The following is a 12,365-nucleotide window of genomic DNA, read 5'->3' as shown; positions in this document are numbered from 1 at the left end:
GCCTATCCCGGCCTGTCCAGGTTACATTCGGCCGGCATTTTAGCCCGCAGAGACGCACCGTGCCGAAGGGACTGGCAGTAGAGCCAAGAAGAGGCTCTATTACCATGCATGAGAATAATTCAGGAACCCAGGTGGCACGTTGCACAAAAACCCGGGGTAAATAGATTTTGGGCAGCCGTTCGGCTATTCTCTTGCGCTGTGAAATTGCCGCAGTCGGGTGGCATTCCGAGCAGGTGTCAATATGGAGGGTAAATTAACTTGCATTGCGCAAAATCCCACCATTCGGCTCGGCGGGTTCGGGCACGCATCTCGGATGGGAAAGAGAGGATAACAAAACAAATAGAGGACAAGGTAAAAGGCGTAATTATCCTTGCGGTCTGAGCCGAGAGCCAGAGTGGGCGCGATCGATCCCTACCTAATACGGGTGTTGGAAGTAACCCAGGCATTGAGGTTGCGGCATCGAAAAACGGGATCGGTACTACGCAGAAAGGATCGTCTCTGATAATTTTTCAACGCGGTACTTCGTGAGAAAATATGGCTGGCCCGGAGGATTTACGTGGTGTGAAGGAGATCAATAGGGCGTACATTCTAATAATTCCTTCGTGGCTGATTGTCAGGAGTTTTAAGCACAGTCTTTTCATCTTTCAAAACTCGCCGAAGGTGCCACAACGTATTGTTCGGTTTACAAATTTAACGTAACTAGTTAGTCTGGGATGAACATTGAAGTGGTTTCCATGAGAAGGTGTGTTAAAAATATACAAGCCACTGTCGATAAAAAGCCTCTAGGAAAGGGAATGGGAAATCGTAAAGAGAAGTAATGTAATCGCAGATCGACTTCAGCTAAGGTCAGGTACGTAACTCGAACAGCAAGATTCAACTTGGCTTGTTTACTCGCTCTTTACGCTAGTTAATTGCCCGATGAGGGCGTAGATTATGAAATATAATCCTGAACTAACACTGCGTTTTGGTCGTTTTCTTAATTTACGTCCCACCCCTTTGATTCTTTCAATTTCTTGACATAATTAGTAGCTTAGTTATAGTTATTCTATTTTGGAGGGTTGAGTTGTTGGGAAGCCTCGAAACTCGAAGTGCCAAATTATTATTCAGCACCGCCTTGAAGGGTTCTTATGCCAGCAGGTTCTTGTGGCTGAGACGATGAATTGACAACACAAAAGAGGCCTAGGGCCAAAGCATGTCACAAATGCATAATTCATTTATTTATCGATTACTCGCTCCCATTCTAGCTAAGCCTGCGCCTCCTTCCGCAACGCCTGCCTCCGGCTCGTACTCGCCGGGTCAAAGTACGGCCTCTCCCCCAAACTAACCGCCCGACTGCCCCTCCTCTCACCCAGCCCTTCCTCAAACACATAATCCGGGGTCGCCGCATGGAATACACTCCGATTATCCCAGATCGCCACATCATTCACGTCCTTCCACCGGAACCTCACCTGCAGATCATGGTTCTGGGCAACAAGCTCCACAAACCAATCCAAAAAGTGCTTGCTCTCTTCGTCCGAGAGGCCGTGGATGCGGGAAACGTGGTGGCCCACGGCGAAGACGGAACGCCAGCCTGTGACGGGGTTGGTGCGGATGACTGGGTGCACGGCTTCGAGGGCCTCGCCGACGTTCTCGGGCGCGCCGCGCTCAGCGGTGTAGAGGTCGAAGTTGTTGCGCTTGGCTGCGTCGTTGAAGAGTGGTTGGGCGTAGTAGGCTGTTAGGGTGTCGAGGAAGGCGCGCAGGGGTGGGGAGATGCGGTCGTAGAGCTCGTAGCCGGAGGCCCAGAGGGTGTCTGTTTTGATTGTTAGCGTGGTTGTCCACATTGCGATTCTTTCTGTCGTGGATTCGAGTTTGAGAATAAGTGTGGGAAAGAGGGAACTCACCACCACCAGTCTTGGGCAGCTCAGTCAGCCGCAGCAGCGCATAGTCACTCGGGACCGGCTCAAACGTAATGTCCGAGTGCCACTCCCGTTTGCCGTTCTGGCGCCAACGGCCGGCGCCGAGAGCACCCTGGGACCTGTGCGCATATAGTCTCTTGTTCTGCTGGGAAGAAATCACACTGATCTCGTTGTCCTTGCCGCCGTGATCGCGCGCCGCGTTGCTGATGGGGTGGATATGGAGACCGGACGTTGACGGCTTGCCCGACAGCTTGCCTAGCCGGTCGACCAACACCTTTTGCAGGTCATCGGTGAGGTTGTCTTGCTTGCGGAAGAAGACCACACCGCGCTGGGAAACTGTAGGTGTGTTTGTTAGCACCATGGTGGACTCCTTGGGTATGTGTACCCTCGCAATTAAGGATACCTACTGGTGATAGCCAAGTCCCGCAGCAGCTCATCCGAGTTGGGCGCGGACAGCAGCTCAGCCAGGTCGACGTTGGCATACTCGCGGCCAATGACGGGAGTCACGTCGAAGTGCTCGAACTTGTCCAAAGCACCCGACAGCTTCAGGGGCTCCTTGTGGCCCTCGAGACGCTCGGGCAGGGGCTCCTCAGGGAGTCCGCTGAGCGAGATCGTCTGGGGCTTGTCATTGTGCGTCAACACCTTCTGCTTGATGGTTTCGACCGTTTGCTGCGCGGTCTCCACGGCGGAGGGGGCCATCCTGACGTATGGTGTGTGGTTGAGTGATAGGAGGAATGTTTGCGTGAGGCGTCTCGGGGTACGGCGAGTTCACAAAACTGCTCTTCTGGCCATCAAGACTGCCCCTCATCAACACCGGATTGCCTCATTTTATACCCCCTTTCCAATTCCAACCCCTCCGACTCATCGCTCTCGCTTTCGGCTGGCCGAGATATCGAATTGTCTTGCGTGATCCGGCAACAGCACGACTATTTCCGCATTCGTCGACGACCTCCACCCTTTACAGCCCACCACGCACCGTTTCAATGCAATGGTGAAAACCACGAGCTCTCTGACGTGCGAGCTCAACGACGACTCGACCCCTCGAAAAACCCACCATCCCACCAGCACGCAGCCAATGTGGTGTTGTCGTGCCCTGCGCTCCCCGTGTTCCCCCCGCGTGGGGACCGTTGATGTCGCCATCGTGCACCACGAACATGCCTTCACACCAACAGGCCAACCCACAACCGTTCGTTGCAAACGCTCCCCCAAAACCCCTCGTATGCGTGTCCTATGCGAACAGTTTGATGACAAAGCCGATGATTTTTGGGTCTCGCGGCGTGCCGTACCCGATATCGCTATCTCTGTTCTGTGTTCCGTCGCTTGATTCTGAGGAGTTGGGTGTGATGCCATCTTAGCGGCGATCACGTTGTCGTGGTCCGAACCCCGCCAAGGCCCGTTAACTCCGGGAGGAGCGATATGTATCGGTCGATAGCGACGAGGCGATGTTGCGATTCGAGGTGATGGCTTCGAAATTATAGGGGGTTGAGGGATAATGGATTGGGCTTGGTGGGGTGTTGATGGCCTTCGGCCGAGATGCGCTCGGAATTGAGGAACTGCCTGGATTATCATGGGGGTTAGTCATTCCGTGTGTCACAGAACTGGGCCGAGGATAATACCTTGGTTTTGAACGTGCCGGATACCCATCTTGGCAGGATATTTCGACAATCGGTAAGGGATGGTTGAGGAATTGTGATGGTTTCGTTAGTCTAGGCTTGGGAATTGAGGGCGCGCCGCAAACCCATTCTATTGTGTCTGCCTAATACCAACTTGGCACCAGTTGGAGCGCCAAAACCACCATCGGCCACAATATCAACCATTTACCTCAACGAGCAAGATCGAAGCATCGGCCGAACGGGAATTGCATCGTACTGCATCAATTTTCCTCCTTTTAGAGTCAAGTTCCATTCCTCGACAATTGAAATGCCTGTTTGCTAGTAATCAGCTATCAATCGACGACAAGAACCCCATGTCAGTTGAATCCAAACATCGTCAACTCCTGCTCTCCTTTCGAATTCATCTTAAATTGGAAACCCCCGCCGAAGGCCTGTTGTATGTGTCTACGTCGTGTCATTGGCATAAAAGACACCACAAATTCTGCTGCCAAGCACATCACGACAACCCACAGAGAATCAACCGGGCTTGATAAGGAACCGGCCCCCGAAACATCAACATGGACTTCCCAGATCTTAGAAGAAGTTGATATAATCATCAACCAAGTCATTCGTCTTGAATTCTAAACGCCAAGTCATCCATAGAATGCCTATTACTCAGCGTCCCTTAATTTCACCTGCGAAGTTGCAACAAGCAACCCCCAAATGCTAAGCTTCTGGCCGAGACAATGATGTCTCGGGTGTACGCTTGGCATTATTCGGAGCCAGACCCGAGACATTCAACGGCGACAACCTTGGCGACCTTTATCTCTATCTCATGATGCCAACTCGCCAAACAAGCATTTGTCCCATGTCATTGGTGTTCATCCGAAGAATTGCATCAAGTGCAGCAACCTCTATGCTCTCATCGACTTCCAATGCGACTCCTCGAGCATATCAACTGGGGTCTGCTCTTGCTCTTTGATGCCCACATTCCTAATCCGGTAATCTGTTTCATACCCGTCCGAGTTCCATTGGCAGGACCGACACGCATGGACCGCTTGAACCACCTCGAACGGGTGGTCTGACGCACCGAACACTTGATCCGGGCCCCTTTCCGAGAGGGCTTTTGCCGAACACGTCAACTTTTGGCCCTTAATCGTTCAACACTAATGTCCAGGTCGTCCCAAAGTGTCGGTACATTCGCCCGTTTGATGACCACCCAGTCGAGAATTCTTTGTAAACCCCCATTAGGACTCCTCCGCACAGATCCAGCCCCCAACCTTCGCATTCCCTATCTCTTAGGCGACACTTAAGCCTGCCCCCTATTTCGACCGTTTTTGGTGCCCACCGATAAAGACTGGCCGGTCGGTCTGGTTTTCCTCAGATTCGGCCGCCAAGTCGGCCAAGCTGGCCAAGCTTCGCGATGCTGCGGCACAACACGCCTTGGCTGTAGCAGCAGTTGCACGACGCGCGCCAGCTCTTACGCTTGGCTTCCCCTTGGAAAGGAGTAAAGTGTAAAGATAAGGAGAAATGGCCTGATTTTGCCTGAGCTCCCGGAGGAGGTTTATATCGTATTTCTCGATTTGGGGTGTTTGGTGGTGTTTGTGTGTGTTATTCGTCAGCGCTGTTCTGTTTGTCAGCGACGCCGAGGCTGCCGTGGCCGAGCGCGGGAGGGACGGGGCCGGCCCCTGGACCCAAACACGGGGTTGCGCCCAGGGGCCGTGTCGATGCCGTCGGGCTGGTCGTGTGCTGTGGCTACATACATAGAGGATCTGTCGCCCTTTTGGCTTTGCGGGATGAGCGACGGGATTGCTTTCTTCATTGTTCTTGTTTTCATTTCTATTTCGTTATTTTCTTCACTTCTGTTTTGTTGGCTTCGGCAACGGTCTGGGACCTTCGTTTCGCTTTGATACACTCCTTTTAGTTATCTCGCAAGGTTTTTACGACGCTCCTTATACCCTTCGTTTTCCGAGCCTTTCATTCATTCATCATGGGCTTCTCTCTTCAAGCCCTACTCCTGGCGGTAACAGCGACGCAGGCGCTCGCATCATGCGCCCACGGGACCTTTCTTTCACCCCGGGCCGAGGACGGAACCGTCAAGGTTAACAAGTTTGGCTACACCGGTCTTAATGTATGCCATACCCCCAACTTGACTTACACCGATGACGACGAGAACAGTCGACTGACAAGCACAGGGCCCCTTGAATTGGGCATCGCTCGAGTCGCCAGCCAATATCGGCTGCGCGACAGGCACTCACCAGTCGCCCATCGACATGATCGACGGGCAGTTCACCTTGATGAAGAGCTCAGACATCCAGCTGTCGATCCCGGATATTCCCGAGGGTGCCGAGTTTGAGAATCTCGGCACAACCGTCGAGGTCATCGCCAAAGGTGGCACACTGAAGGTCGACAACAAAGATTTCGAGCTGCAGCAGTTCCATTTCCATCTTCCCAGCGAGCACCTCGACAACGGTACCAGCCAAGCGAGTGTGTATTTCCTTCCTCCTTTCAGCCCCCCTTTTTATATCATCCGCGCTAACAATCCCAAGTGGAAATGCACATGGTATTCCAAAGCACCCAACAAGAAGTCGCCGTCATCGGCGTCTACATCAACATCGCCCCCCCTTCCACCACCAACAACAACAACAACGCCAACGCCAACAACTCCACCCTGACCCCAACCCCCTTCCTCGAATCAATCTTCTCCACCATCACCTCCATCACCACCCCAGGCACAAAAACCACCACCCCCGCCCTCCCCCTCTCCTCCACCCTCCAAACCCTCCTCACCGCCCAATCCAACACCTTCCAATCCTACTCCGGCTCCCTGACCACCCCGCCCTGCACCGAAGGCGTGCGCTGGTTCGTGTCCGCGGCCCGTATGGCCATAGCCCCCGAGACCTTCCTCAAAGTCCGTGACGTAATCGGTTTCAACTCACGGTTTCCACAGAATAAGCTGGGCGAGCCGAATATCTTGATGATTTCTTCGTTGGGGGCGTCGAAGGCGGCTGTGGAGGCTATGGCGATGGGGAATGCGCAGGGGGTGGTGGCTGTGGCGCCTGCGCCGGTGATGGTGCCGATGGGAGAGGGAGGTGGTAATGGGGCGGGAAGGACTACGGTTACGACGACTACGACTATGGAGACTTCGGCGCCGGTTGTTGCGGGGACGGGGACTGGTGGGGGGATGATGAAGGTTACGCCTGCGAGGAGGAGGGCGTATTAAAGAGGATGAAGGGTTGTATGGTTTTGGGTATGTATGAGTGGTGAGTGAGGAGGTGTACGTGTGGAAGGGGTCTTGAGTGTCAGTTTCTTTTTTCTTTTTTTTGTCAGTTTTTCTTTTTGTTATTTTTAGACGCACTAGGTGGTGTTGTACGAGTTAGGTTCAGATACCCCAATCAAGAGGATCGGATTGCTTTTCACTTTGTTCGGTACTATAAGCCATCCAATAATACATCAATGTGGTTGTCAACGTGGGAGAAGGGGTCCCCATTTCCGCTCGAGCGAACAGCATAGGTAACCTTAGAGCCTATTCGCCGTTTCCCAAGCTAGGACTTTCTAAAAAAAGCCTTGTCTGCAGTATGCATGTCTGATCTCAGGTCATATCTAGAGATAGTTAGTGATCGAGAGTACGAGAATCTTGCGTCATATCATGACGACTGGCAGGTCCCTTATGCACCCTTCATAAGGTTCGAGCAGGTCGAACCTTACGCCAGTCGGGCAGCCCATACCTCTTGTTCGCCGGAGTATAAATGGATTGGGAATCCCCTTAAAAATGGCTCGATCTTTTCACTTGTGTATCCGTCTTTCCTAGAACAATCGCAGGAAATATCCCATCCAAAACCAAAACATCATCCTCATCAAATTATACCTTCCATCACTATCCACCGCAACCATGTGCGCACGGAACTTTATTCTCCACTGGTGGTAAGTTTACACTTAACCTCCCCAACCACGAAGTTACAATCCCAGACTGACATATAATTAATCAGTCCTTGTGAGGACCATGCCAGGGAGATGTCGCTGGGCGCCGACAAAGACTCGCAAAAGCACTTTCCCCTCGCGGAGGTAGAAGGCCACACCATCGTCAAACGCACCTTTACGCGTAGTTACACCTGGTGTGATGAGTACTGCAACCAGCCCAGTTTCATCAACACATTCTTCCGCAAACCCCCCAAATGTCCCAAGGGACCCTGCGGGGAGGACTTTCTCCGTACGTCAGCCTCATCTTTCCCCCTTTACAGACAAGCAAGAAAAGGGAGAGAAGCCAAAACAGACTAACATAATAAACCAGACTTCCGTGCTACGGAGCTTTGCGAGGCATGCCAATCTATCGGCTGCCCCGCTCCCAACCTCAACCGGCCTCCCCGAACCGAGTGCAGATTCCAGCATGAACTCAAAGATGCCAGGAGAGAGACCAGAAAGGCCCGTCATGCGGCCCGTCACGCTGCGGTGGAGCCATCCGTCCTCCCGACCTCCCCAATCCGCCCGCTCGCCCCAACACGCCCAGTAGCAGCCAGAATCCCGCTTCTATCGGACAGCCCACTCCGAACGATCGACTTAAAGGCCCTGGACAAATACGAGTCCGAGCGCCTAAAGATCGACGCGGAGCGAAAAGCCAAGCGGACAGCCCGCAAGGAGCGCAAGAAACCCGGCAACACCCCCGCCGCCGAGGAAAATGCCAACACCGCCCCCCAGCCCCAGCTGACTAGGATAGAGCGCTGGCTGGAGGGAATCCACAGACTCCAAGCCTACTTTGAAGGTAGGCGGAAGGAGCTGTCTGCTGAGCTCACAACCGCGCTAGAGGACACCAGCGACGGCAACGAGGAACTGGACCCCGCGGAGGGCACGCCCCGGCGCAGCGAGGAGGATGATACCGCCTCCATCCGGACCGTGGTATTCAACCCCAAAGGCTAAGCAGATCGCCGTGGGTTACTGCCGAGGGCAGCGGGATTGAACTGAGCCGCTGTGGCCGGCCGTCAAGCCTCTGGATCTCATTTCCCAACTTCATATCCCAGATACAGATAGCGTGTGATCCAGATGCGAGTCGGCTACCGTCTGATGAGAACGCGACTGATTGGACCCAGTCACTGTGGCGCAAAGCAGGCGTGATTGTGTCGTCATTCGGAGTGTGTTGTGGCCTTCCCGGAGATGGCTGTGAGATGCCGCTACGAGGGACTGTCTGAGGCTGTCTAGTTAGCTGTTTTGGGGGCCTGGTCTGTCTGGAACACATTCGGTTTCGCCGTTAGCCGGGCGAGATGCAGAGGGAAATGGTCTCGAATGCTTTGTATCTGGCAAATCCTGTTTAAAGAGGCCACGACATCACTGTCGAGGTCCCGAATAAGGCTTGCCACAGCGTGTGTATGAAGCGGGTTAAGGGTAGGCGGCGACTGTTCATGGTTGCGATTCAGCAAATACTTGCTGGCAATTGTGCAGACCTCAAACTTGGGCGGGTGAGTTGAGAGCGTCGTCTCGTCGCGCCTTCACTCTCCCACCAAGCGGATCGATAGCAGTTGACGGGGCGATGAGCTTCTTGTTATTGTCCCTGGCTTTCCAATGATTGAAATACGGACATAGAACATGATACATACTTGAATAGCTAGCTTATCATTATCTCCCGTACTGTGGATAAGAGCCATAAAGTTTGAATTCATGCATGGTTAAAATGCCCGATTTATTTCTGATACCAGTGGAGTCCCTCTACATCAAAGTGAAAAAAAAAAAAAAATAAAAGGTCAAAAACGTGACACGAACAGGATTCGAAAAAGAGAACTGTGGTAAGTCGAATCCCAGGGGAGCCTTTTCACCCTGGGAAGCGACCGACTAGGTACACAGCTCTTAACCACTACGCTACGAGCAGGGGGGCGATCCTCGTGATTTGCTTTGTTGTTGGAAACTACGACCACGAACCTTCCTTATATACTGCCACCTGCCCTGGTTGTCCTTTAGGCGTTAATTATTAGTCAGCGCTGGATTTGCCTGACAAGATATTTGGTCGTTAAGATAAATACATCCGATTGCTCGACGCTTCAAGGAACCACCCCCATTTAGCGATTACTTTACACGTGCAGCCTTTTCCGCCCTACGTTCACTACTTCCATGTAGTGTACGAAGCGTAATGTACTTTACAGCACCACCCCAGCTTCCGGAATCGATTGACCGACGCCACCTATATCACCTGTTTCATATCTCGTAGCGACTGAGACACCTCCCGCGCCAAGCTGCATGGCGCAGCGGATCACCGAAAATACAATCGTCAACCCCCACGCCATGCGAACTAATTAACAGAGTCAAGTTCATAACACGTCCGTGGTCACATTCATAACTTCGGTCTATCCTACATAACCGTACAACTCCCTCAACAACACCGAGCATTAAAGAATGTCTAGAAACGGTGAAAACGAAAAGAAGGGTCGCTGGTCGCTTAAAGAAGGGCCTTGCCAAGCCAGGAAAAGAAACAAAAACCTCCTCCAAAAATAGGCGGAGTCCAAAAGAAAACGCACACATTTTGGTTGCTGTCCGCTTGAGCTGGCGAGCGCCAAGAGCTTAACAGCCCTTGAGCCCACCACCACCGAGAAAACATCACGACCTCTCCACCCTATACGTTTCCGTAACCATAATGCCGTTATGTCCCACGCCCCCCTGCTCCAAATCCCCACGGTTCCGGTATTCCTCCAGCATTTCCTCATCCGACGCATGCCCACCTGTATGGCCATGACCACCCGCACTGTCCCGCCTGCCGGTGCCAACTTCTAGAGTATTGCCGCCGCCCACTGTGGTCGTCGTAAACGGCCCATTGACACCCAACTTAACATCCGTGAAGCTCACATCATCCGAGCTGCTACCCGCACCACCACGGCTGTCATGCTGGTGCAGATCCCGCTCGATATCCACCACCGTGTCGTCGTCGGTCATGTGGCGGGAGTTACGGACGTGGCCGCGCTGGAGGGGCTTGCCGTCGGAGCCGATCAGGCCGCCGCCGATGGTGCGGAGGGGTACGGAGTTGCGCTTGTTGTTGCTCTCGCCCGATTTGCTGTTGTCGCCTGTGTTGTTGGACTTCTTACCGCTGGGGTAGTTGGCGGAGAAGGAGGACTCGCCGAACATGCGGCGGAAGGCACGCTTGTAGAGGGGTCGGCAGACGGGGATGCCGATGCAGATGAGGGTGATGGCCATTTCGGCGGAGGACCAGACGATTAGGCCGACGCTGTCCTCTGTTTGGTTGTTAGCCTACGTCGGCGGAAAAAAGAGGAGAAGCAAAAGGACTTACTGAGGTAGTTGGGAGTGTAGAGACCCTCGACTTCAGTGGTGCGTTTAATACCGGCAGCCGCGGCGCTAAGCACACATTGTAAGCTTCTGTTCTTGTGGTAAAAGGCTGGGCGGTACTTACATCAAACCCAAGCTCATACTACCCGCAATGGTGTACTTTTCACGCTGCGGCATCTGGAGCGGCCACACGATGATCCAAGGGAAGACAGCGAAGAAAGTGTCGACGAGAATCGTAGAAACTGTGTCCTTGTGTCAGCTATGTGTTCACATCGTTGCCTCACCGTCTGAAGAACCTACTGCAAAGAATGTAAGAGGTCGGGTGGGTGTCGATGGGGCAGTAACCGCCCGGAATCCGGCGGTCGTAAACAAAGTTGAGAGGCACGCAAGAAAGCCAGAAGCAGAGGACCTGGGCTGTTGGAAGTTAGTATCAACATTACCCAACTGTTATCTCTAGCCAGAGAAACTCACCAATGGAAGCCAACATGACAAGCGTCATAGCAGACCAAATCGCAAACTTATGCCACTGGATCGTTACCAAACGCAACAAGAAGAACCCCAGCGAAGCCTTCGCAATGGCCATGCCGACAATCGCAAACCCTTGGCCGATACATTCGTACAGTGTCGCTTTCACCACCATATCCATACTCCCGATCTCCTCCATCGTCTGGCCGAACCCATAGTGGCCCGAGAGCGTTGTGAAGATGGTGAAGATGATGAGGAAGACGAAGGCTGTGAGATAGACGTGGTCGTCGATGCCGTAGGAGGCGAGACAGACGATACGGGTGTAGAGGCGCAGCATCAGGAAGCAGAACACCAAGCCGGCTAGCATCCACATGACGCCGAGCGCCCAGGGGGCATCGCCTTTGAGAGTCATTTTGCCGGTGGGTATCTGGGTTTGGCGGGTGTGTCGAAGAGAAGGTGAGGACTTGGGCAAAGAATGTAATTTTTTTCGATATAAGGAGCGTGTAAAAGGAATAGGCGTCGATGCCACTGGTGTTTGCTGAGGGATCAAAAGGACCGGATGACCATGGAAAGAGTGACGTCGAAACAAGAGTTCCGTTGATGGGGTTTGGCGGGAGTTATTAACCACCGAGCCTCAGGTTATCGTGTCGACAACATAGGGTCTTGTATCAGAGACAACGATCGCAAAGTCGCACAGTAGGCAGGAGCTCAGTGTGAAGCAACCCTGTCGACGCCTCTTTCACACACACTAGCTACTCGCTGTGTTGCCTCTTCACATCCCGCGCTGTCCCCCAAGAGATCCTCCCCTGGGTGCGTTGAGTCGATGCAAGACGGAAATGATGTCGATCGCTGTTGACAAGAAGGCCGCGGCGTATTTGCCCATGGACTGGACAAGAACGCCGACCTACGTCTGAAACCCGCAGAAACGAGGGAGGCAAAACTAAGAATTGCCGGAACAAAACAAAGGTTTCCCACTCACTCGGGAGGTTCTGGCTCAGTTGCTACTCGCAGCCTGGGATCCGGGACGATAGAAACCGCCAATCCCGTCTCAAGCCTCCCTGTTCACCATCCCGTGCTGTAGCCCAAACCTTCATTCAACGGCGAGGCTGATCATCTTTGCTTTCGTTCAAGCGTGCGTCTTGTTCTCTTTCTT

The 12,365-nt window shown here is 53.2% G+C and overlaps 4 protein-coding genes across 4 annotated transcripts; 2 read left to right on the top strand and 2 right to left on the bottom strand.

Moving 5' to 3' along the window:
- Positions 1 to 1,244: 1,244 nt before the first annotated feature.
- On the bottom strand, positions 1,245 to 2,594 carry C8A04DRAFT_24620 (uncharacterized protein; the record flags this gene model as incomplete). The annotated part of the gene is made up of 3 exons (XM_062779238.1): positions 1,245 to 1,789; positions 1,881 to 2,231; positions 2,303 to 2,594. 3 exons carry the CDS (start codon positions 2,592 to 2,594, stop codon positions 1,245 to 1,247), a joined length of 1,188 nt encoding a protein of 395 aa, XP_062640749.1.
- A 2,883-nt stretch (positions 2,595 to 5,477) lies between these two features.
- Positions 5,478 to 6,710, top strand: C8A04DRAFT_24619 (alpha carbonic anhydrase; the record flags this gene model as incomplete). Its single annotated transcript, XM_062779237.1, has 3 exons — positions 5,478 to 5,618; positions 5,683 to 5,974; positions 6,037 to 6,710. The coding sequence occupies 3 exons, from the start codon at positions 5,478 to 5,480 to the stop codon at positions 6,708 to 6,710; spliced, it is 1,107 nt and encodes a 368-aa protein (XP_062640748.1).
- Positions 6,711 to 7,379: 669 nt separating this feature from the next.
- C8A04DRAFT_24618 (uncharacterized protein) lies at positions 7,380 to 8,401 on the top strand (the record flags this gene model as incomplete). Its single annotated transcript, XM_062779236.1, has 3 exons — positions 7,380 to 7,411; positions 7,477 to 7,697; positions 7,779 to 8,401. The coding sequence occupies 3 exons, from the start codon at positions 7,380 to 7,382 to the stop codon at positions 8,399 to 8,401; spliced, it is 876 nt and encodes a 291-aa protein (XP_062640747.1).
- Positions 8,402 to 10,066: 1,665 nt separating this feature from the next.
- C8A04DRAFT_34094 (uncharacterized protein) lies at positions 10,067 to 11,624 on the bottom strand (the record flags this gene model as incomplete). Its single annotated transcript, XM_062782713.1, has 5 exons — positions 10,067 to 10,695; positions 10,752 to 10,816; positions 10,872 to 10,989; positions 11,048 to 11,161; positions 11,219 to 11,624. The coding sequence occupies 5 exons, from the start codon at positions 11,622 to 11,624 to the stop codon at positions 10,067 to 10,069; spliced, it is 1,332 nt and encodes a 443-aa protein (XP_062640746.1).
- Between the last annotated feature and the right edge of the window lie 741 nt (positions 11,625 to 12,365).

This window comes from Dichotomopilus funicola (genome assembly GCF_033296635.1).
Source record: "Dichotomopilus funicola strain CBS 141.50 unplaced genomic scaffold C8A04scaffold_3, whole genome shotgun sequence".
NCBI classification, from domain to species: Eukaryota; Fungi; Ascomycota; class Sordariomycetes; order Sordariales; family Chaetomiaceae; genus Dichotomopilus; species Dichotomopilus funicola.
Note: the sequence above shows the minus strand (reverse complement) of the source record. Positions and strands in the feature narration are given on the sequence as shown.